Source organism: Poecilia formosa, unplaced genomic scaffold (assembly GCF_000485575.1).
Source record: "Poecilia formosa unplaced genomic scaffold, Poecilia_formosa-5.1.2 Scaffold4, whole genome shotgun sequence".
Classification (NCBI taxonomy): domain Eukaryota; kingdom Metazoa; phylum Chordata; class Actinopteri; order Cyprinodontiformes; family Poeciliidae; genus Poecilia; species Poecilia formosa.
Window position 1 is genome coordinate 2,600,130 of NW_006799943.1, and position 23,630 is coordinate 2,623,759.

At 40.3% G+C, this 23,630-nt stretch overlaps 4 protein-coding genes across 6 annotated transcripts in view; 2 read left to right on the forward strand and 2 right to left on the reverse strand.

The window, feature by feature from the left end:
• The first annotated feature begins 85 nt into the window (after positions 1-85).
• Positions 86-6,209, forward strand: chadlb (chondroadherin-like b). 3 transcript variants are annotated; one of them, XM_016675368.1, is made up of 12 exons: positions 491-954; positions 1,950-2,126; positions 2,214-2,408; positions 2,671-2,826; positions 2,931-3,076; positions 3,236-3,517; positions 3,591-3,810; positions 3,907-4,180; positions 4,261-4,673; positions 4,745-4,911; positions 4,992-5,228; positions 5,274-6,209. In XM_016675368.1, the coding sequence occupies exons 1-11, from the start codon at positions 895-897 to the stop codon at positions 5,224-5,226; spliced, it is 2,325 nt and encodes a 774-aa protein (XP_016530854.1). In that variant the 5' UTR covers positions 491-894; the 3' UTR covers positions 5,227-5,228; positions 5,274-6,209. The 3 variants fall into 3 exon arrangements, with proteins under 3 accessions (XP_016530857.1, XP_007559937.1, XP_016530854.1); XM_016675371.1 differs by lacking the exon at positions 491-954 and adding an exon at positions 86-185 and having other exon boundaries at positions 4,992-6,209; XM_007559875.2 differs by having other exon boundaries at positions 490-954; positions 4,992-6,209.
• Positions 6,117-17,393, reverse strand: l3mbtl2 (L3MBTL histone methyl-lysine binding protein 2). The gene is made up of 17 exons (XM_016675363.1): positions 16,500-17,393; positions 16,323-16,428; positions 16,096-16,229; positions 13,826-13,898; positions 13,491-13,567; positions 13,156-13,273; positions 11,937-12,071; positions 11,718-11,803; positions 11,389-11,635; positions 10,894-10,964; positions 9,943-10,047; positions 9,686-9,833; positions 9,493-9,575; positions 7,538-7,772; positions 7,343-7,408; positions 6,757-6,885; positions 6,117-6,684 (listed from the first exon to the last, which is right to left on the reverse strand). The coding sequence occupies exons 1-17, from the start codon at positions 16,848-16,850 to the stop codon at positions 6,371-6,373; spliced, it is 2,478 nt and encodes an 825-aa protein (XP_016530849.1). The 5' UTR covers positions 16,851-17,393; the 3' UTR covers positions 6,117-6,370.
• LOC107837100 (THAP domain-containing protein 3-like) lies at positions 14,468-15,395 on the reverse strand. Its single transcript, XM_016675375.1, has one exon. The coding sequence runs from the start codon at positions 14,904-14,906 to the stop codon at positions 14,517-14,519; it is 390 nt and encodes a 129-aa protein (XP_016530861.1). The 5' UTR covers positions 14,907-15,395; the 3' UTR covers positions 14,468-14,516.
• A 2,930-nt stretch (positions 17,394-20,323) lies between the features above and the next one.
• The window catches only part of ep300a (EP300 lysine acetyltransferase a), a 35,190-nt gene continuing 31,883 nt past the window's right edge, over positions 20,324-23,630 (forward strand). Inside the window, exon 1 of the mRNA XM_016675385.1 lies at positions 20,324-20,862. Within this exon, the coding sequence (XP_016530871.1) occupies positions 20,769-20,862 (94 nt within the window). The 5' untranslated portion in view covers positions 20,324-20,768. The remainder of the gene's footprint in view (positions 20,863-23,630) is intronic.

Here is a 23,630-nt window from a genome sequence, read left to right on the forward strand (position 1 = left end):
CTTATTTTTTGTTGCACTTGTTTAAATTATGAAGGCGGTGTAGTTTGTGGAAGCAACAGTTGGGTGGAAATGACTTCACCTTGGAGTGGGAGGTGGTCAGGGGATCGGATAAGCAGAGTTGGTTTTGGATGAGGCACAGCCGGGTAAAGAGAAGAGGAGACTTTGCGAGCTGCAGCGAAGTAGAGGTGAGCGTACCAGAAATATTCTTAATTAAAATCATGTGTGAATTTAAAAACTTTCTGTAATCTTTTTTTTTTTTTTTGTAATTGTTTATGCAAAAGATGTGCTTCATTGGCCAGTGATGTCTGCTTTATTTTCTTCAATTTGTTTTTGTCCCAGCTTTGCTGGCATGTGTTAAGATGAACCGGTGATGGATACATTTACCTCCTGGCTTTTAATGCATGGGAATGTCTAAAATCCGTGTAAAATAGTTTTCACACCCTGCTAGCTGAAAGGACTCCTTTTTTTTTTTTTCTTTTTTTTTACAGAGGGAATACATTCTTGGCACATTTGCAGGAATAGACACTGCGTCTTTGTACGCAGCTTCCGCTCTGCAGTTTGGACCCCAGTAAGGGTCCGAGCACACATTCCTCCGTCTCTAGTTTCTGAGTCCCTCAGTGTTTTCCCTTTACTTTAAGGGACAAAGCCATATCATATTTAACTACTTCATTTAGACAAATAACCTACTTTTAAACAGGATATTTTTTTTGTCTAACCAAGTTTTTAGATATTAAAAACAATTCTACATTTATGTTTTTGCTGTTTGGTTTTTCTTTATGGTTCTGCTGGTGTAAGGGTGAGGCACTAGCTAATGTTTTAGTTCTCCAAATCTCTGAACATGAAACTGTTAAGCTTTCGGTCTCCGCTCCTGTGGATCAAGGCTGTTGATCCAACATGGGAATGTGGCTTCAGGGCATTCCAGTGGAGACTAGAGCAGGGGCAAGTGGCATAAAGGTAGGGATTATGTAGCATTTTCATATTTAAAAGCTTAGACTTCTTAAGGTTTTCAATACTTTCCATATGATTCTTAACTCTTTCGGGCCTCTTTTGTAAAAATCTGATGTTTTTTCCTCAAAATCGATATTTCTTTCTCAGAATTCTGACTTGATCTCTGCAGATTAAAATCTGACTTTTGAGGAAAAAGTCTCTTTTCCTTTTTTTGTATCAGTGGCTCTAATCCTCTTCTGTATCTCTCAAATTAGAGACTTGCAAAAGTATTTGTACAGCTCAAAATTGCTGGCATTGTGTTCCAAAAACAATCCATCCATCCGTTTTCTTACACCCTTGTCCCTAGCGGGGTCGGGAGGGGTGCTGGTGCCTATCTCCAGCGAGACTTTATGTTCAAGAGGCGGGGTACATCCTGGAGAGGTCGCCAGTCCATCACAGGGCAACGAAAACTAAAAACAATCCATCAGTGTCATTTATTGGGATTTTATGTCAGACCCACATAAACAAATACAGAATCACAAAAAGGAAGGAACATGCTTTTCAAAACCAGAGAAGATGACACTCTCCTCAACAGACTTACAAAAGAGCTGCACCATCTTACTCCAAACACTAAAGGACCCAACATTCTTCAAGAAGCGCTGGACGTCTGTGGTGTACACAGTGACAAGGAATGGTGAGAGTACAGTCCCCTGTGGTACACCTGTGCTGCTGACCACCTGGTTAGAGACTCAGTCTCTAGAGTTTATGACAAAACACCTCAATTTTTCTTAAACTGCTCTGTATTCATCATATCAGGTTCCCTGTCCTTCAACCACCATGTTTCACTCTGGGCGGAGTGTTTTAACTACGGTGCTTTGTCAGTTTTCCTCTTTGCTGCTTTTTTCAATTAGGCCAAAGATTTCAGTTTTTGTGTGATCACAGTTTTCAAACTTTTTTATGCTTAAAAGTGAGTTGTAACTGCATATTGAAGTAATCCTCTTTTAAATTCTCTTTCATTACAGATGCCCCTTCTGGACTTACTGAACCCTTTCTGGGCTCTGTTGCTCAGCTTGTTGCTCCATTGCATCCCTGCAAGTCTCACAGCAAAATGTCCACAGCAGTGCATTTGTGACCAGATCCAGCTCAGAGTGGCCTGTGTGAACAAAAACCTGACCCAAGTGCCTTCCACTGTTGATGAGGTTTCTCCTCACACACTCATCAAGATCTCTACACTTACAGTTTATGACTGAACTGTAAGGCTACAGCTGCGATGTGTTTTGTTCTAGATAACCGTGAAGCTGGATCTCCGAGGCAATGACATCCAAGAACTTCCCTCGGGGGCTTTTAAACACACTCCCTATCTGACTCACCTTTCGCTGCCGAGGTGTAACATCCGTAGAGTTAAGGAGGGGGCTTTCCGTGGCCTTGGCCGCCTGGTCTTCCTTAACCTGGCCAACAACAACATAGAGATCCTCTACCAGGTGATCAGACAGTCACAGCTACAACCTACGTTGTCCCAAGTTCTCCCTTTTGAGTTGCTGCCATTTCTTCATGTCAATAAATTCTCCACCACTCTTCAACAAATGCCATTGATTAGACAAGTCCAATTTAGATCCACTTTCAAAAGAAATCCAGTTCCCTTCAAATGAATCCAGTTTATCAATAGTCAGATCAGATTAAAAATAATACTTATGTTTTTAGGGCAAAGTGGGTAAAACTATGGTGTATGTCTTTTGAGTCCAGGAGTCTTTTGATGGCCTTTCCTCGCTGAAGCAGCTGTTCATTGACCGTAACCGTGTGGAAGAGATCCAGCCTGGAGCGTTCTCTCAGCTGGGCTTCCTCAACCTTCTCTCTATCACTCACAACCAGCTGGTCTACATGCCCAACCTGGCCTTCCAGGTACACAGTCACAAAAATTTCCCAAAAGGGAAACCAATCAGAAAATGGCACATGCGCCTCCTGTAGTCATTATCGTTGATACAGGCAAATGTTCATCCTTCAAGGGCTTGCAGAACATCAAGTGGCTTCGTCTCAGTCACAACTCTCTGAATTACCTGGACACTGAGGCGTTCGCTGGCTTGTTCACGCTCAACCGGCTCAGCCTAGACCACAACGAGCTGCAGTTTTTCCCAACTGACACCATGACAAGGTAAGGATGCTCAGAAAAATGACCTCTGGTTTCAGTGGGGAGTGAACTTAAACAATTCTCCAAAGGAGATACCAGACAGCAGATCTACTGCAGTAACATACATGTTTAAGTCCTGATGTTTCCCTCTTCTTCTCTACATCTCTTCCTTACTGTGTCCAGACTGCCAGAGGTGACTCGTCTGGACCTTAGCTATAACCCCATGACGTATCTGGGAGAGAACGCCGTGTCCATGGCGAAGCTGACACACCTCTTCCTCGACCACATGTCCCTGCAGGACCTGGTCAACACCGCTGTATCTAAATCTCCCAACCTTGTACATCTGGACATCAGCCATAACCAGCTTCGTGTCCTTCAGCCCTTTTCTGAAGGCTCACCCAAGCTGGCCCGTCTCAGCCTGGCTGGGAACCCCATCAACTGCAACTGCTACTTGCGTCCACTCAGGTGCAGCAAAACTCACTGACTAGTTTTTATCGACCACGGGGATGTTTATTTTTTATTTTTTACCACCTTGCAGAGAGTGGGCAATCTTTCGCAAAGTGAAGCTGGTGGGGACGTGTGGAGGACCGGCCCATCTTTCAGGGGAGAGCCTGGAGGCTGTCTACCCTAAAGAGCTGCGCTGCCAGAGCCAGGAAGCCATGCTGAAGGCAGAGTTTGAGGATGCAACCAGAATAATTCCACCACCCACCCAAGAACCAGAAAACAAGATCAAATGTCCTGCCAACTGCGTCTGCAAGGTGACTGGGTTACTTAAGGGGATTGGATGGATTAATGAAGGGTTTCAAGTTTTGCTTTGTTTTATTCTTTTTCAAATTTGTCTTGTCCTCTGGCAGGCAGAGACACACCACTCTTCATGTGAGAACCGCGGCCACACCAAAGTGCCTCGAGGTTTCTCTCCCGAGACACGTCTTCTTGACATGCGAGGCAATAACTTCCACTACATTCCCAGCAACAGTTTCCCCGGTGTGGCCCAGGTGATATCGCTACACTTGCAGAGCTGCAAGATTGTGGATGTGGAGGATGGGGCTTTCAGTGGTATGAAGGGACTGATATATCTCTATCTGTCCGAGAATGACCTCACGTCCCTCAGTCCTGAAGCCTTTAAAGGTGCTTTTTAAGAGGAAAAAAAATCTATAAGGTTTATTCTTTCAATAATTACAAGCTTGGTTAATCTTCTGAATCCACAGGTCTACCACAGCTGACTTACCTCCACCTGGAGAAGAACCGCTTTGCTGATTTCCCCAAAGGAGCCTTTAAATTGGTGCCTAATCTGCTAGCACTTCACTTGGAGAACAATGCCATCACCAAGTTGGAGGCTGGTATTCTGACTGGAGTTTTGGGTCTCAGAGCTCTTTACCTCACTGGAAACAACATTAGGAACATTTCGCCCAGGGCTTTGGATCAGGCTAGTAGTCTAGAAAAGCTCCACCTGGGGGGAAACAAGCTGAAGGAGGTGCCCACCGAGGCACTGAGCAAAGCAAGGAACATCAAGGACCTCAGGTTGTCCGGTAATTTGATCCGTTGGGTGGGCCCGAACGCTTTTAAACCGCTGGAGGGATCTCTGAAGGAACTGTATCTGGATAAGATGGGGCTGGAGAAGGTGAGCTTCTCCCCTAAAGAGCTTATCCAAGTGCATAAAAATGTTTTCTGATGATGTTTTCCAAACCGCAGATGTCTGAGAACTCCCTAGTTGGTTTGGGTCCAGGGTTAAGAAGTCTGTTTCTGGAAGGCAATAAGTTGGAGGAGGTGCCCGACTTCCACCAACTCACGTCCCTGGAAGTCATCAACCTGGCCGACAACCCTCTGATGTGTGACTGCCCTCTATTGCCGCTACGCCTGTAAGCAGCTTCTTTGTCTTAGACATTTTGGCATTGCTAATGGAGAACGGGGACATTATCTGTTCATCTCTTTCGTCTAGGTGGATTGAGAAGGTTAATATCAAGGTGAGAGCCACTTGCGCTAATCCCCCTGAGGTGAAGGGTCAAAAGGTAAAAGATGTCTACGTGTTCAAGGCATGTCCTGGTGGAGAGAGTCTTCCACACAAGGCCACTGGCTCGGAAAAGCAGCACAAGAGGCACAGAGCCGCTATCAGTATTATGTGCTGCTATAGTAAACATAAGTTCGGGGGATGTCCAAGCCATAGGTCGTGCTAGAAGTTTTTGTTGTTGGACATTTTAACTGACTGCGTCAAAAATATTCTGTCGTATTCTATTTAAATGACATCAACATCGGTTATTCTGTTGCATTTAATGTTTATGCGGTTTAATTAATATTCAACAAGTTGAACAGACAATCCAGATCCCATCACACATCAAAAAAACAAAACAAAAAAACAACCATGGTGTACATCTGATAATGAGGGCTATGTTAATCTTAAAATCGCAAGTATTTGCTCCACGATTGCCATCAATAGACATGTATGTCTATGTTCTCTACTGCGTATGCAGGGACACTTTCAGGCGGTTTGCAACAAGCACATTTAATTGAAAATATCTTTGAAACTTAGCAGGTGTTGATGCTGCACTTTTGCCTGAGTCTGAACGTCAAAGCAATAAGTGTTCTAGAAGATGACACAACATATTACTTCAGTACTTGCATTGTACCATCTACTTGCTGTATTGATCATTCTGCTTTTTCCTACAACTGTGTAGCACTTTGCCAAAGACATATTTCCCTTTGGAGACAATAAAGTATATTCTAATCTATTCAATTTTACAGTACCGTATTTTCTGTTTTAAATATAAGCAATATGGTCAATCTAGATGTTTTTGGTGGAAATTTGGTGCTAAAATCAAACCATATGCATTTTTAATCCAATTTATCACAAGTTGAAAATCCCCAACCCATGTCAGACAGTTCTTTGTTTCAAAATAAAATTCTGTATTAATATCCTGACAAGGGTTTAAAACTTTTAACTGTCGTTAAACTCTAATCTAATATGCTCAATGCCTTAGCTTGTTTCTGTCTGGATAAGCTGAATGACTCCATCTGGGCTTTGCGGCTTTTGCTCCTCACCCATAAAAACAAACATTTCTGGTATTACTTCTACAAAAGACGACAGCAAATTAGCTGGTTTATTTGTAACTGATAGGAAATTTAGACAAAAGTGATCTGTGGAAGACAAAGTAAAACAAAAGTAAATAAAAAAGAACTTTATCATTACAGCCAAAGTTATCCGTCATGCTTTTGACATGGTCAAAATGAGGTAGTTCCTAAACTCTACAAACTCTATTTGTCAAAACTAATATCTTGTTCTAAACTTGTGAGGTTTTTATTGTCCATTAAAGCCTCTCCCTCTCACACGTCTATGTCCTCAGTTTCTCCGGCCTGGTCCTGCTCAGTGTTGCTCTCCCACATCCCATCCTGGCTGCCGTCGTTTTCTCGACTCCCGGCCTTCAAGCCTTCTTGATCTGTGTTTTTATTTTCACTCTGAACGGTAGTTTCTCTGAAGTTTTCCTTTGGAGATCCAACCTCCTCTCGGCCAGGTCGCGTCGACTCCGTCTGCTGCTCCATCTTCTCCTGCTTTACGGGTCTCAGGGAGGCCTGCTGAGTCTTGTGAGGACTCTCGATAGGAGTCTCCATCTCCTCCACTTTCACCTGGACCGGGACGACTGCAGAGACAAACCTCATTCAGCCGGTTGTTTGAAATGCAGAAGTGACGGATCTGAGAGCCGGTCACTCACTCTCTTGTTCCTCCGCTTCAGTTTTGATGGCTGGGATCTCCGGCTGACTACTCTGAGAACTTTCTGGCAGCTCGTTGGAGGCGTCGCTCGCTTGTTCCTGGATCATCCGCTTCCTACCGTACCTCCTTCCTGTAGCAGGGAATAGAGTAAAATAAAGGAACATAAAGCAGATGAATCTGTAATTTGCAAGGATATTTAAATATTTTATAAAACACAGAGCAAAAAAAGAAAAAAAAAACACTATGGGGCAGATTTTTGTTAGTCGTTTAGTCAACCTGGGTCTAGAATTATAGCCATCAATTCAATCAAAAAATACTTTAGTGATCAAAACACAAAGTAAATGTTTCTGTAACTCATACACGATCACAATAATATACTTAGAGCTTTTGGAATTGTGCACCAAAGAAATTAAAGTATTCAGAAAAACAACTACTAAGACTAATAAAAACTAAGCTAAAACTAAGCAATATTTAATAACTAGAAAACACACTATTAGATTTATTGATGGGGTAATCTAATGAATCTAATTGAAAAAACCCCAAAACTATTGTGACCCTGGTATGTAGTGGGGAAACCATTCACATACTCTTTCTGCTGTGCACGATGGGTTTGGGCTTCTTGGACTGCGCCGAATGGTTTTCAGTCAAATGTGCTGGAAAACAAAAGAAAAGAAACCTTTGTCATTCCATTATCCAATACACTGCTGAGATGGGCTTAAGAATAAAAGCTAAATATATATATAAAAAAAAGAAAGACGAAAAAGCTCTCCAGATGTTTTCACCAAGTCCTGGAGGCGGCTGCAGCTGGTAGCCCACCAGCTCGCACCATCCGACAGGGTAGAGGTCCGGGGACTGGTGGTCCACCCACTGGTCGAACTCGTCCTCCCAGCCGTCGAAGTGGATCAGCAGAAGGCGTCCCACGCAGCGCTTCACCGTGGCGACGCACACCAGCCGCGGCTCCATCAGGTCCACAGCCTCCAGCTTCATGTTGGGGGAGAAACCGTGACCTGGGTTCTCCTGAGGAAAAACAACAAAACCAAAAAAAAAAAAAAAAACACCACAAGGTGTGATGGTTTATAGTATTTACACCAGTAAAACCTTTCCTCAAACTTACTGGAATTTTAAGTGACGAATTGTCAAATGGAAAGAAAAATTATGACTTGTATACATTTTTATTCTGCCCCCAGTTACTCTGACACCCTGAAATAAAGTCCAGCACAACAAACTGGATTCAGAAGAAAGAAAGAAAAAAAAAACAGAACTACCAGGATCTGCAGCCTAAATGGGGGAAAAATATCAACAACTTCATAATCCTGCTTATTAGTGATGACAACTATTCAACTGTTATTGAATCTAAGCTGCACCTCTGGTAAAACACAGTGGTGGCAGCATCAGGCTGTGGGGAAGTTTTTCTTCAGTGGAGACCAGGAAACTGAGCAGAGAATTTTTATTCACCTCCTCTTAGCATTTAACTGCAGTATCAGCTCTGAATCATTGTGAGGTATGTCTCTAGTAACTGAATGTTTTAGGCGTCCTGATTCAACAAGGCTTTCACTAAACTGTAATCATCTGAATCAGGTGTGTTAAAAAGGCAGTATTATGTATTTTCTAGGCCTATTTTATAACACAATCATGTAACTATGTTAACATCAGTTGCTATAAAGATGTGGCATGTCAAACGTAACTCAGAAGAAATCTGACTTTGTATTTTAGCATCTTGACATTGGGTCTCTGTCTCTTTAAGAAGCTCCTGCTCTTTCTGAAACTCCGGCTTCAGTAAGTCATCACATCATGGCTCCTCTATTAACCCTTTGACAACCTTATTACCAGCTTTGCTCTGGGAAGTAGCTCCTATAATGAGCTCAACAGATGCGCAGTTCCACCAGGTGTTTGCTAATGGCTGCTGGCTAGTCTGAAGGAGCTGAGTGAAGGACAAACAGGGGAGGGCTGCTCTGTGAGGCAGAAACTTGGAAACTGCAGCTCAGAGAAGATGAGGCTAGGTTCAACCAGGACTTTTGCACAGATGAATGGTTGCCATGGAGATGAAAGGATTTCTNGCGTCCTGATTCAACAAGGCTTTCACTAAACTGTAATCATCTGAATCAGGTGTGTTAAAAAGGCAGTATTATGTATTTTCTAGGCCTATTTTATAGCACAACCATGTAACTATGTTAACATCAGTTGTTATAAAGATGTGGCATGTCAAACGTAACTCAGAAGAAATCTGACTTTGTATTTTAGCATCTTGACATTGGGTCTCTGTCTCTTTAAGAAACTCCTGCTCTTTCTGAAACTCCGGCTTCAGTAAGTCATCACATCATGGCTCCTCTATTAACCCTTTGACAACCTTATTACCAAACAGGGGAGGGCTGCTCTGTGAGGCAGAAACTTGGAAACTGCAGCTCAGAGAAGATGAGGCTAGGTTCAACCAGGACTTTTGCACAGATGAATGGTTGCCATGGAGATGAAAGGATTTCTTAAACATGCATGACGGAACCAAAGCAACACTGAAGGTATGTTTTTGATGAGGGAATAACATTATAACATGATATAAAGTTGAGAAAAAAAGTCAATTTTACATAATACTGCCCGTTTAAAACGGTGAAACATGTAAAACCTGCAACAAACTGAAGTTTTTCCAAGGTAGTTTGTAATCCTTGGTGGCTTAGTCTGTCTCTGTTCAAACTGTCATAACAAGGACCAAATTCAGACGTCTGCCTCCCAAAGCAGAACTCACAGTGTTAAACAGTCGTGCTGGTGCAGCTGTTGCTTTAGTGTCCTGCAGATATTTGTCCCAGGTGAAAGTCTGAGGATCAGAACCTGCCAGGACACAGACACAGATCACGTTTCTTGATAAAACAGAAGCTGATGAATCACAATCCGCAGAAGAACGAGTCGTTTGGAGCGCTGATGAGGCAGCAGACGATCACCTCGGGGCACAGTGAGGGTGATGTCATTCCTTTTACAGAAGTTGATGGGCAGTATGGCGTGGGAGGAGGCGTGGTAGCAGAACCAGTCGGCGCCGTTGTTCAGCTCCGTCCCGTCGATGCCCACCATGAGGTAACCGTCCAGCAGCACCTGCAGATGACCAGGTACAAGTCAGGAATATCAATTCTGATAAAAGCAGAGCCGACCAATCAGACGCAAGCGCCTCCCCCAAACAGAAAAACCAACAAAGCATTGTTACCTTGTGAACAGTGGCAACACAGATGTTTCCCAGGTTTAGAGGATCAATGGCTTCCAGCTTCATTCCCTCCTCAAAGAATCCCTCCCCCATGTAGACAATCCTGGGCTGCAGGTCGCACGAAAACATTTTCAATTCATACAAACAGGAATTTAAGATTATTTTACATCTGACAATTTGAAGCTAGAACAGCTGAAATCATCCAAGCAAACAAGTCATCTTTTTGAACATGCTAGTTTATGGGGGGAAGAAACCCCTATAAAACCTAACCAAAGACAGGAAAACACTGCCAACTAGTGGCGAGTTAAAGTAGCACAAACATTTTAAAGTGGTAATCTCTAAATTTGCCCAGCCCAGGTGGTTGATTCAGATACTTTATTCATCATTAGGGCAAAATTGTTACACATAAATTTTAACCTTCTTACAATGGGAAACATAAGGAACACAACATGTCGGTAGTTTAATAAGAAGACTTTCTGAGTTTGCTTTAATCGTACAGTTAAAAGGATTAGATAAAATTCATATGATGAATTTTACTCAAAAGCAGACTTTGTTGCACCCAAATCTGCTTTTGATTCATCATACTTTGCTAAGTGCTTTCAAAACTAATTTCTGAAAATACATAAAACTTTTGTTCTTTCTTTAATTTAGCATACATAAAGAATGTTTCAAACTGAATGCTCTTATTTTAATAACGCACACTGGCAAAATCCTTTTCAAGTTAAACATCTCCCATGCTTTAGACATCTGACAACCTTATTTGTTGTAATAAAATATTTACTTGATCCATCTTGAGTTTAACAGGTATATATTATTCACAGTATATTTTTGTGATGCTGGTGTAGTATTTTTATTTATTTATTTATTTCAGAAGTTGGGACACCGCTTCTTTACAGAATGCGAGACAGGAGTCAAACACTTAGAGATTAGAGACACATTAGAGATACAGCTTACCTTTTTAAAGAGTCCCTGGAACATATTCTCACCGTTTCCCTTTGGGTTGCTTGAAGCTTCCACGTTGCTTCCTATAAACAAGAAGACTGAGTGAACCGACAGTAAAAAAATAAAAATAAACAACTAATTACTGTAAGCCATTATCCACAAGTCAAATTAACAGGTTTTTTTTTTTAAATGTTCCCATGACTGAGTTGTTTCTAACTTTACATGAAATACACAACAAAGTGGAAATAGTGGAAACCACCACAGCAAAGCAGTGGTGTGACATTAAGGTCTGTTAAGCTCTCCATCATGACAAGAATTCATTAATATGCAGCAATAATAATAATAATAATAATAATAATCAGTTTTTTCAAATTCAGCTCCCCATGAACATGTAAAAAGAAAAAAAGACAAAAAGGAAAACTTTAAAAGCCATGACGTTTTTAGAAAAATCTAAGCAATGAATGAAATGAAAATGAAATCTCATGTTTTTCTCGCTTTTGAACTCACCATATGCTTTAATGGTGTGACCAACGGTCTTGGACCAGCCCAGCGGGTGGACAAGAGGACTCCACATGTGGCACCAGAAGTCAAAGACCACGTTGTCGGGGACGTCGCTCTGGTCCGCGTACACCAGCCGCAGACGGCCGCCGACGACGGCGTCGACGACGGCCAGACGGGTGCGGCTCACGTGTTTGGGGTCCACCACCTCCACGCGTGCGCCGACCCTGAACGAGGGCTTCATGCTCTCCGCCAGCTGATGAAGTCAAAACAAACAGTTCGGTTTCAGTTTCGTCTTCCAGGAACAGGAAACGCGTCAAAAAGAGCGAAACGTCTACCTTCACGTAGAAGTCGACGGGCAGAGTGGTGGAGCCCACCAGCTTCTTCATCAGATACGATTTCCAGTCGGAGATGTTATTCGCATCTGCAAAACGGACGAATGCGTTTGTTTTTTGTTGTTGTCGTTTTTATTTTCGGTAGCGAACGTGGCTTTCTCGCGCGTCGTTTTACGGTTAACTGAGATTCAAATCTGGAAAAAGGAAAAAGCAGGAGCTCACCCTGTGGCGGCACCAGCAGCTTGCTGGTCATGGAGCACCACCCAATCGGGTTCAGCTCCCCCGACACTATGCTGCACCAGAAGTCATGGCTGCTGTCGTGTTCGTAGCCTTCGTATCGAAGCAGAGCTTTGTAGCCTGCGGACAGGCGAGTGGAGGACGGAGTTAAAAGCACAAAACACTACATAGCAGCTCGGGACGGGCGTGAAGGTTTTCATACGCCGTCTAGATAGAACCATAAATTTCTTTGGATATCATAAGAGGACTGTCACAATAACAAATTTTGCTAGGCGATAAAAGATAATGTTTTGAGATCATTTTTGAAGTAGTGGCCTGTACCGATGTTGGCATAATAATGCGAGGTCGCTCTTTTACAAACCAATATATTTTTAATTTTGAAAAGAACACTTTGCACTGGATCTGGAAGATATTTTAAATATTCAAACAACCAAAAAAAAAAAAAAAGAAAAAAAAAAGCCTGGAAATAAAAAAAAAAACAATCAAAAACACAAATAAAATGACATGGGGCAGTATTATCTTTTTCCAGACACAGTGCCATTTTATAGCACAATCAAGTGACTATGTTAACTTCAGTTGTTAAAAAAAATCCAAGATATATCAAATATGAAAGGAAATCTGACTTTGTAATTTAACACCTTAAAATTGGGCATCTGTCTCTTTAAGAAACTCCTGCCCTTTCTGAAACTAATCATAATTAGTACCTCTATTAGCTCCTCTATTAACCCTTTCACAACATTTTTACCATGGTTTCACTGAGAAGCAGCTCGTATAATGAGCTCAGCTGATGAGTACTTCCACCAGGTGTTTGCTAATTGCTGCTGGCTAGTCTGAAGGAGCTGAGTGGAGGAGGAGCAGCACTTATCAGTTTGTGATCTGTAAACAATGTTTTGAATCATGTATACTTTTCTTACTACTCCACAAGTGTACAGCACTTTGTATTGGTCTTTCACATAAAGTTCCACTGAAATACATTCATGTTTGTGGTTGTAATGTGTCAAAATATGGAAAAGTTCAAGGGGTGTGAACTTTTCCATATACACTTTGCAAACAAGTGTATACTGGTTACACAGAGATGATAAACGTTTGGAGTTTCCTCATCATCATCTACACCAAATTTTAGAATTGACAAAAACACATTTGTTAGCAGGTATTAAATAGTACAACTTGTGGTGATTGAAAATGAGCAGAAAACTTTAAAAACCTGCGACCTGAAGAACAGTAGCAATCCAGTAGACCTTATTGGACAGGACAGCATTGGTGTTGAGGACCTCCACCTTCATCCCGACGACCACATCGTCCCAGTCAGAGCTGAGTGGAGCCTGCAGAGGTGAAGATCATGAGCCACCTTCTTTATGCACAACACAAGCTCACGACTACCCATAATCCATTTCTGGTCATTTTCTCTTCTCTGTAGAAACATGTAGTCTGAGCAGTATTTTCAATCTAAAGACGTTCTCTATATTTCACCAATCAGCTCTTAAAAGCAACATGGGACATAATGTGTGTGACTTGAGGGACGTAGTAAGGTAAACTCACATGCGCGAAGCTGGAGACGGAAGCAGCCAGCGCTGCTTCAGTCGTCAGGTAGGAGCCCCAGTCAAACACCGAATGTGCTGCAGAGTGAGCAGAGCAGAAAGCTATGTGTATGCTTGAGTTATTAAGAGAAACATCAAGTATGAGAGATGCTGGGAAAAAACAAAAAAAACAAAACAAAAAAAAAACGATAAGCCAATCACCTGCTACAAATACAAAGGCCGGAAGCTGGAGAAATTCTCAGTTTAGCAGCAGTTTAGCAATTATTAATGCAAAAATGCAGCTGAATTTGTGGAAAGTATGGGTAGCCAGGTGTGTATGTGCATGTGCACCATTACCTTCTACTCCTGCAGTAGCAGAGGCTTTGTTCATTCTGTTCAGAACTGTAGCTTTTTTTGAGGGTGGTCGCCCCTAAAGAGACGAAAGCACATTATGTATAAAGTTAGATCAGTTGCTCTGCTCTCACTACTGAAACTACTTAAGAAAATTTATTGTTTAGTGGCATTACATGTATGGCAAGGTGAGGCTCCATACTTTCAAGAAAAGGGACATACATTTTCTGTTGTATTCTTACATCTATCTTCAATAAAATAATCAATAAGACTTTGTTTTTCCTCTTTAATATTTTGTCATGCTTAGATTCAAAATTAGAATCAGTCAAACCCAGGCTCAGCAGGTCAGACCTGAAAGAGAACCAGAAAAAAAAAAAGAAAAAAAAAGAGAGAGAGCTGCATTTCTGCCAACATGAAGTTAATGTCCATCAAAAATAAATATAAACGTAAATAGGTGTTGTCAAAAGCTCTGTTTTTTAGTACATTGATTTACTTTTAGAAGATAAAATCAGGTATGTCGTCAGGAAACTGAAACATTTTTCCAGTAAAATGTATTTTTGCATTGTTCTCCAAACTTGCAAGAATGATATAGAAGTATAATACTTTTCCAAACTTTTTAGGACTGAATAGATATTTGAATTATTTTTTCCCATATCAAATATTTGATATAAAAATCAAATATATTCTCCTCAGATATCTAAATCCCCATCAAACGGTGGACAGACGCTGGTTCAGTGTGAGGTCGCTGTTCTCCAGCATCCCGTCCACCGTGGTGACCGCGGGAACTCACCACCTTGCGTTTGAATCTAACACTGAACAGGTCGTCGACGCACTCGGTCGGGACCGCGGTGATTTTGAGCATTGGGCCTCGACGTCTCACACAGGAGTCAGTTTCTAGGTAATCGTCCGGCTGGAAGTGTTTCTGGCACACGAACATCTTGCTGACGACGTGGACCGGTGTGTTCGGGTCCATTCCCAGCGTAAACAGCCATTGTCTCAATCGCTCCGGGTCGTTGAGAGGAAACCGATGGTAGACGAAGTCAGACCGCCTGCTCAAGCAGGAGTCCACGCAACAGGTTTTGGGCATTTCTGTGAGGGAACGGACGGTTGCGAGCAGAGCCCAAAACACGCTGGCTCATATCAACAACAGTAGCATTTAAAGTCTAGCGCGCTCTTCTTCTTTATTTATTTATTTTCACCGGAGTTGGGAGCCGTAAAGTGCTGCCACCTACTGGTCACTGTAACAATAAGACAAAAAAACTAGGAGTGTTGAAAAGTTGGTGACGGATTTCCGATGGAAGATTAGGGCCGTTGTGGATTAAATAAATAAGTAAATAAATAAATAAATAAATAAATAACTTACGAACGAAGTAGTACATTTCTGCCGAAAAATGTCAGACATTTTTAAATTAATTTCACACATTTGAAAAGGGGGAAAAAAGTGGGGATATTCTTGTATATTAAAAAGTAGAAATTTTCAATGAGTAAATACAATTTACTATATTTTCACTAGTAAACTAAAATATTTTCGACCATTTTAAAGTCTTAAAATTTGCATGAAAGAAAAGAGAAAAAAAAACTCAGAAAATTTCTGAGAAGATAAAAACAGACATTTGTGAGAAAAAAATAAATAAATAAAAACACCAGAAGTTGTCAAGGATTTTAGATTTTCTAAAGTGTTAGTACATCTGGGCTACTTTCCTGAATCAAGATGATGTTTCCTGAGTGGATAAAATTAAGAATTTTGTTTCCTTACTAATTTCTAATTAGTAAGGATGTCCAGATTGTAAATGTATGCCTTCAATTGTGGAAAATTTTACCTGTTTCTCATAAATGTATTACTCTTAGACATTAAAGAATATTCCATTTCTCTTTTTGTAAAATTACTCAAGAAATACCCCCTTTTTTTCAACAAATGACTCTTTTCAGATCAAAACCTTTGAACTAATTTAGTGTGTAGATGGGCCGCTAGATCTGACTATATTGGAAACATGTCTAACAAAACACCAGGGACAACTTTTTAATTTGACAAAAAGATTTGAATGGCTCAATACAAAGGTTTCAAGCTGAATCTCAAACCCTGATGGAAGACACTCAGATGTGTACAAGTTGAGTCTAAAGCAGGAATTTGCAAAGGCATAATACAGGATGTGTGCCAAAGTAAGCATTATGAACTTTAAGAGTTCTCTGAAGTTTGGCAATTCGTTAAAACAGAATTGAAAAGAAGACCCTACCTAAAATATGACATAAGCCAACAGAATGTACTTCATTCTAACCTGCAGACGTGCCAGTATGGACGACTTCTTGGAGTTGGATGAATAGGACCGTGAACAGGATAAGCTGCAAAAACGCTTTGATTTTGAAAAGAAGGTGCTGAAAGTGCCGGGCGTTCCACACATCTCACAAATCACTGCAAAGTGGAGAAAGTAATCAGAGCTTAGTTTTGTTTTTGTTTTTTTTGCAAAACATCTACAAATGTTATTTTCAAATATCTGTTCCTCACATGGTCCATCACTTCTTGCTTTTTCCCTCCTCATCACCCGTACTTTTGGCAAACATCCTTCTTTGCGAATGTTGTTTTCCTCATCCTCCTTTCCTTTGTGTTCTCCCTGTAAAGAAATAGAGCTGAGGTTTATGTTGAACCACTGAGAAAACCCCACAAATTGATCGGTTTATTTACACTATTCCTACGCTCTGCTGTTTCTGCTGCGGAGGCGCGGCGCTGGATAGAAGGCAGGCACTGTTTGCAGCCCACTCCCCCGCAGGAGGAACAGTGTGGTCGGACGAACACTGTGGGAGCTGCTCCCGGCCTCAGCTTCAGTGTCCCTGAAGGCATCTTGTCCTCAAAGTACTCTTTGCCAAAGTGCTCGCTGCAGAGGTGAGAGAAGCTTGTGGCCACCCACTTCACGCGGGTTCTCTGAACCTGCTTTTCCCACTTGCGGAACTCATCTGGATCCTTTGGGAACCTAAACAAAGTCACCCCATCTTCGACAGTTTTGCCACATCCGTAGGCCACGCAGTGGTAGGGCATCTTAAAGATGGGTCCATCAGCTTCTCAGAGCTTCAAGCACAGGCCTGGGTACAGTGGTGGGTTTCTGGCTTTTTTCACATGTGAGCTGTTTCCAATGAACGAAAATTCATGCTACAAAAATCAATTTTCAAACGCAAGGGTCATATATCATGTAATCACAGCGAAAATGTAATTTTACAGACAAAACATTAATGAATTGGTTTTATAAACACTGTAAGCTAAGCTTTCATAAATAAATACTAAAACAACGAACTATCTTAGCTTTAGCAGCATTCTGCAGGCGCTTCACTCACACCGAACCAAAATGTGGCAAACTGTAAATCAAAGCTAGATGCTAACCGTATGAACACTTCCTCGTCTGTCCGTCAATAATACAACACGTCATTCGATATTACCTTCAATTACTACTTCCAGTATCTAGTAATGTCCATAAATTTGGTGTAAAGATGTGTAAAACTATAACATGCTAACACATGAGCTGTTCCACATCTTTAGAAGCACAATATCTGTACAGTAATGACAGCTTCTTCTTCTTCTTGTGACAGTTATTGGCGGTTGGCAAACAACTTAATGGTGCATTACTGCCACCAACCGGTAAGGATTGTATAGCAGAATTAACATGTTAGTACACCGAAGAAACTGCAAAATAAGTAAATAGCATTTCTTTCCCTCCAGCACTTCTGATAATTTAACTAAATTTAACTAAACAGTTATTATTGTTCGAGACAAACGGCAGATGTCTCAATACTGCCACCTGCTGTTACTTTAAGCTTTTTAGTAAATAATTGTGAAGTGGCAGAAAAGGATGCAACTGAAAATCTGAACAGCGTTACGTGAATTTGTATTTTTAACAGAAATTTTAAGTTTTTTAATGGGTAGTTTTATTAATATATTCTATCCTATATATTAATATGACAGAATATTAATATATTCTGCAGATATGTTCTCTCTCAGTAGAAGTCTGAGTTCACTGTATCAGTCAGCCATGCCCCCACTGCCACTACTATCAATGTGGGATGATTGTGGCGACGTTAGTAGGAGTACATCGTCTAATCGGTAGGCTGCCAGTTTGATTCTGTTGATGTGTCCTTTACCATTTACCATCAGTTGGCAACAATCAGTCTAAGTAATCTTTTCAGCCAAGATATATGGTTGTAATTACAATCACGTGAATCAGTCTAGAAGAAAGTATGGAACAGACTGTACGTTTTGAGGATGCTTTGTATCTTGCTGCTGAAGATATGCAGCAAGATAAATCCATTGCTCATCATCCATTGGGGTAGCAGCATCAGAGCCAGGGACTTAAAAAGGGTCAACAAGTTGACAAAGACAGATGGTTCTGTTCTGGGGACAACCGTCGATCTTCTGGAGACGATGCAGAAAAGGATTATTAATAAAATGAAGAATATTAGGGACAACCCTGAGCGTCCTCTTTATGAGATTATATGACAACAGAGTGTCTTCGGTCAGAGGCTGCTTCATCGTCCCTGAGACACTGACTGCTTTAGGAGATCCTTCCACAGCCATCACCATATCCAATGACTCTTTGAGGAAACTTGACTAATGTGAGTTACAAAATCACTTAATTCCCCTTTGGGGTTAATAAAATATTTTAAATTTGAAGTTTGAAACTATGGGGCTTATAGACCTGTCTGACATTGTGAACAAACAATGCTGTTCAAGGCCAAAACATCATTCTGGTTCTTATTTAGGAAGAACTTGTTACATCAAGTTACAGTGCCATCACCTGTGTGGTTGCTGATATTCCCATAGGAAGTAAGATAACTGAGGTGTGTATGTAGATACAAGATTCTAAAAAAACATTCCCACACATGAAAAAATACCTGTTTAGTGGATGAAATGTACTCGCTGTTTCTCAGACACTGCTTATTTTGAATGGATAGCATTGATCAAATTTGATTACACAGGTAAAAATATGAAAAGTGTGGCAATTTGATATAATCTCACTTTTAATAAGTGCTCTTAAATATGTTTTTTTTTTTTTTTACATTATCTTGCAAACATAGCAAAAGTTAAATTTTTTATCATCATAACACATAACACACTCACATTCTGTTTTGGTGAAATGTGAGACAGTATTTTCATACTGTCTCACATTATGAGATGTGAGACATCTCATAATGTCTCACATCATTATGAGATGATGTGAGACATCACATCTTGTTTTATTTGATGATATGAATCAATATACTGTAAACACATCCCTGTTGTAAAATATAACTGAGTGGGGGAATAAAGGCTATGAGATCAAGAGTAACTAGTATATATGTGGAATAACAACTACTGCTTGAATTAAATTTTGAAATTTCAACTTTAAGAGTTGTTTTTTTAATGCATAGCCAATTCTTGACATTACTTATGGGTTGGTTCAATTTTATTTTGGAAGTTATGGCACCTATTAAATAAGAAAAAAAATATTACTGAGGACTATGCATGAAAGGTTATAAGATACATCTTTGAAATAAATTATACATGAAATGTTTTACAAAAATATTCCCTCTCATGGAATTCCTTCACATTTTATGTTATAATCCCATGTTGATGTGACAGATCAACATAACTATTAATTCTAACTTAATGAGAAGATATATGAAGTCAAATTTCAGACAACAGAAAGAAAACATTAAGATGTCTCAAACAACTTAAGATTTTGCTGTATGTTCACTTTTCTATGACAGATGAATAGTTGAAATCCAAGTATATTCATTTTTTCTAATGGCCCAGTCAAAGTTTAGTCTTAGTGTGCATCCCAAACAACGTTCAACAGTAATTGTGGTGAAAGGTGGCTATAGAATGAATTAACCAGGGGTAAATACAAATGCAAATTTCTATTAAAAAACGTAAATCAAATGAGCAGCAGACAATGGTTTTCAAGGCGGGAGGGGGAGGGGGGGTTATTGTGAAAAAAAAAAACGTATCCCTTTTCTTCCCAGTATAATTATGAACTAATTTGTGTTACTGTATTGTTATAAAATTGCACCTCAAAACATTCCAATTGGTTGGAACAAAAATATGACTTAATTCAGTGGGTGTGAATACTTTGTGAAGGAACTGTGGACTACAGATTTGTAGAGTTGGAACATCATCTCAGGTGTTGTGGGCACAAAGTTTGCTTAATATCTCAGTCAAAACAAACAAACAAACAAAACAAAACAAAAAAGAAACAAACAAAAACACACACACACACACACACATTAAACCAGTCAGCTTTTGTCAAAGATAACTGGTGAGTGGAATAATTCAAATCTCTTTGCATATGGTTATTTAAAAAGGAGGATATGCAAGTTTGTTTCTGCGTTAGTAGACTTTTTTTATTTACCTGTAACAACTATGGCGAAAATATTATTGAAAATACTTTTGTCCATTACTGCTGCACCTTTGTCAGTTTTATACATTTGATTTGCATCCCATCATCCTCACCCGCTGCCACCAGCAGCCACACCACCGTCACTTCGCAGCCAAGCGAGCCTTTCTGCCCGACATTATCTTCATCCTGACTCCGCAGGAAAGGAGGCTGAAATGACGGATGCAACCATGGAGGCGACACCCGGGGACGGTTTATTTACACCAGAAGAGCCGCTTTAAGTTTACTAGAGGGAAGCAGATGCGTGTGTCCCCCTCTTTACTTTCACGGACCCCCTCCTCCTCCGCTGGCAGAAATTTATAAAGAACAAAAAATCCGACGAGGGAGGGGAGGGGGGTTGATATGCGCCGAGGCTGAAATCGAGAGGCGAACCCAGGGAAAGCGGAGTAATTTGTACACGGGACTTTCCCCCTCTTAGTACCCCAAACGGAGGGGGAAAAGTCGCAATATTGGCAACGAGAAGGAATGGGCTTCTAAAGGCGTGAAAACGTCTGCAATTGTGGATACTTTATATATTTTTATTTCGAAAAAATATGGCCGAGAACGTTCTGGACTCTGGCCCGCCTTCAGCCAAGAGGCCTAAACTCTCCTCTCCGGCACTTTCCGCCTCCGCCAGCGATGGAAATGGTAAGTTTTGATTTAACCTATCCACAGCTGCCGTGATATTGGTTTACATAAATGGTTTTCGGCGGCGTTTGGGACTGAAAGAGGACGGCGAGGCGGCATTATTTGGCTGTTTTTGTCGCGGCTCGCTAACGTTAGCTTGCTATGAGAGTGTGTGTGTCGGACGTGAGGAAGGGCTCCCCTGTTAGCTCCCGTGCTAACAGCCATTTTAGCCGGAGGAAGCTGCGTTAGCCACGGGGCTAACTCCAAGCTCTGTACGGCTCCACAGCTGACGATGTCGTGCCTAATGGCTACTTCGCTTTGGTTGATTAAAAGCTCTGTCCCAGGGGAACTTATGCTAAAGTTTTGCGAGCTTTATCATTGTGTCACATAGGCACTTGTCTGGATAGACTGATATATTATACAAGGCATTATTAAAGGCTCTGCTATCTGTCTCACCTATGATGAGATGTCGTTGAAAATGTTAGAATGTGAAAGCAGAGTGTTTAAAATGGGACTTCTCGGTGTATGAGATGTAAATTTGGGCTACAGTTGTTAAGCTAAAATTGTCATTTTTATCCTGCTTTTTTTATTATTACTAATTGGTTGATGGTTTGTGACAACAACTGGAATAATGGTCTAGGAGAAATCTAGATCGCCATGCTTCAAACATTGCTCAAATTCAAGGATAGTTGTTAACAATAAACAGTTTGTGATTATTGTTATTTTTTTTACTTTAGCCCTTTCTAACAAGATCAGGCACGATTGTCACCAACTTGTCTTCAGGTTGACAGGTTATCCATCCAGAATGCTTCACACATGTCACGCAGCTCTCTCTGGTATTTTGTGAAGGAACTACAGAGTCTTCAAGAAAATCTTAAGGTTTCAAGGATGCGATATATTGTTCCTGCTCTACGTGACAGTGGCATGCAGTACAGTGGCTTGCACAAATCAATTTACAACCGTACGCTTTTTATGGGAAAGGCCAATAACAAAGTAGCGCATAGCGGTGAAACGCAAAGCAAACAGTGCATTAGTTATGTTTTATTTAATATATTAAGCTGAAGAGTGTGGTCATCTTTACTCAAATACCCCAATATAAAATCCAGTGCAGCTGGTTTCCTTTACACAAAACAGGGTTAGCAAAATTCAGGACAGTCCTGGGAGAAAACTAAGAATGCACTGATCTACTTTTTTTTTTATTTATTTTTTTTACTTCCAATACCAATACCGATATCTGAGGCTTAGTATTGGCCGATACCAATTTGATTCAGAAAAACAGTGCTGAATTGATTTTTTATTTCTTCTTAAACACAGACACAAATGTACTTAGACATTTATTTGATAACTCTGCTTCATTACATCACACTTAGACACACCAGCATCTTCACAAGCTTTGTCAAACATGCAAAAACAACTTTAATTAGTTCGGTCAGTACAGTTAGGATACAACCAGAGCTACGATGTAATGATTTAGGTCATAACATAACTTTGCGTTTAAACGTCTAAGTCAAAGTTCAGACTGGGACTCAAATCAGTTGAGAATATACTTGGAAAAAGTGCTGCTAAGACATTGAGCTGAGAACTATTCTGGGGTGGATTTGTTTTTTTTTTTTTACTTGTCTCTTATCACACTGACTCTAATCTTACAGACAGAGTTGTGACGAAATGATTTGGATTAAAATGTATTATTGTATTAGAATGGCCCAGTTAAAGACAACTGAGAATTTGTGGCAAGACTTGGAAGGAATGCTTGAAGAGACGGTCTCAGTCCTTTCTGACTCAGCTTGAGTCTATTTTGCAAAGAAGAATGGTGAAAAGTTTCTGTCTGATGTGAAAAAGTGGTGGAGCCAAAGCCCAAAACATTAGCATCTGCAACTGCAACCAACTGCAGATGACTGCAAATGCATGCCATACTTTTCTGATTTTTATTTTTAAAAGTCACAAAGCTATTATTTTCTTTCTCTCTTACTATTGTGCACTAATGCGTCATTTAAAATAAATTTCACCAAACGTATGTTGCTATTTGTGGTTCTAAAGTAACAAAATATGTAGATTGAATACTTTTGCAATAACTACATTGAAGTGTGCAGTCTAGAGCACACTTCAGTGTAGTGTGCTCTAGACACTAGATTGTGTCTAGAAAATGTAAATTGCAAAAAAATACAACATTTTTTACATCTAAATTTCACTTTGATTTTTGATTTCTTTCTTGGAAGGTGAGGTGTGTGCTGTCATGGTTACATGGCCTTTTACATCTGCAGAAATCATGAACAAAATTCAGATAATCCTTTAAATAAAAACACTAATTTATTGTCATCAGTTGTTTTTTTGACAAAAGTGATTTTTTTTTTGTTGAAATAAAAAAAAGAAATGTGACAAAAGGCTAGTTAAAAATCTCCACAATCTTTATTTCCAAAAGATGTTCAGACAAAAAAAAAAAAAACTTTTGTCAAAATGACTTCAGAGTATTTGACAAAGGTGACGACGTGGTTTTAGTTTACCTTCTTAACAAAAATATTACAAAATTGAGTTTTGTGTAGAAATTGGTGTTGCACGTCATTCTTAGCTTCTAGAAACTTGACGGGTGTTAAGAAACAGCAAAGAGCTGGATTTGCAAAGACTCTCATCAGTTTTCATATGTTTTCACTCCCTGTGAGAACTCATTTAAAATCTGCACAGTAATGAAATTAAAATTGCATTTTCATTTCCTACGATTCTTGTTTTGAGAAAAAGTGGGTTTGTACATACTGTCCATTGGGCATCTGATAGTAATGAAGGATGTTTAACTG

Bases quoted from the DNA above. Each gene is read 5' to 3' on its own strand.
- l3mbtl2 (XM_016675363.1), bottom strand. From the start codon at position 16,850: ATGCCCTACCACTGCGTGGCCTACGGATGTGGCAAAACTGTCGAAGAT. The intron at 16,230-16,322 runs GTGAGGAACAGA...TCCACTTTGCAG, and splicing joins AGCAAGAAGTGATGGACCAT to TGATTTGTGAGATGTGTGGA. The intron at 10,048-10,893 runs GTAAGCTGTATC...TGCGACCTGCAG, and splicing joins TCCAGGGACTCTTTAAAAAG to CCCAGGATTGTCTACATGGG.
- LOC107837100 (XM_016675375.1), bottom strand. From the start codon at position 14,906: ATGCCCAAAACCTGTTGCGTGGACTCCTGCTTGAGCAGGCGGTCTGAC.
- chadlb (XM_007559875.2), top strand. From the start codon at position 895: ATGGGAATGTGGCTTCAGGGCATTCCAGTGGAGACTAGAGCAGGGGCA. The intron at 3,077-3,235 runs GTAAGGATGCTC...TACTGTGTCCAG, and splicing joins CCAACTGACACCATGACAAG to ACTGCCAGAGGTGACTCGTC. The intron at 4,181-4,260 runs GTGCTTTTTAAG...CTGAATCCACAG, and splicing joins CAGTCCTGAAGCCTTTAAAG to GTCTACCACAGCTGACTTAC.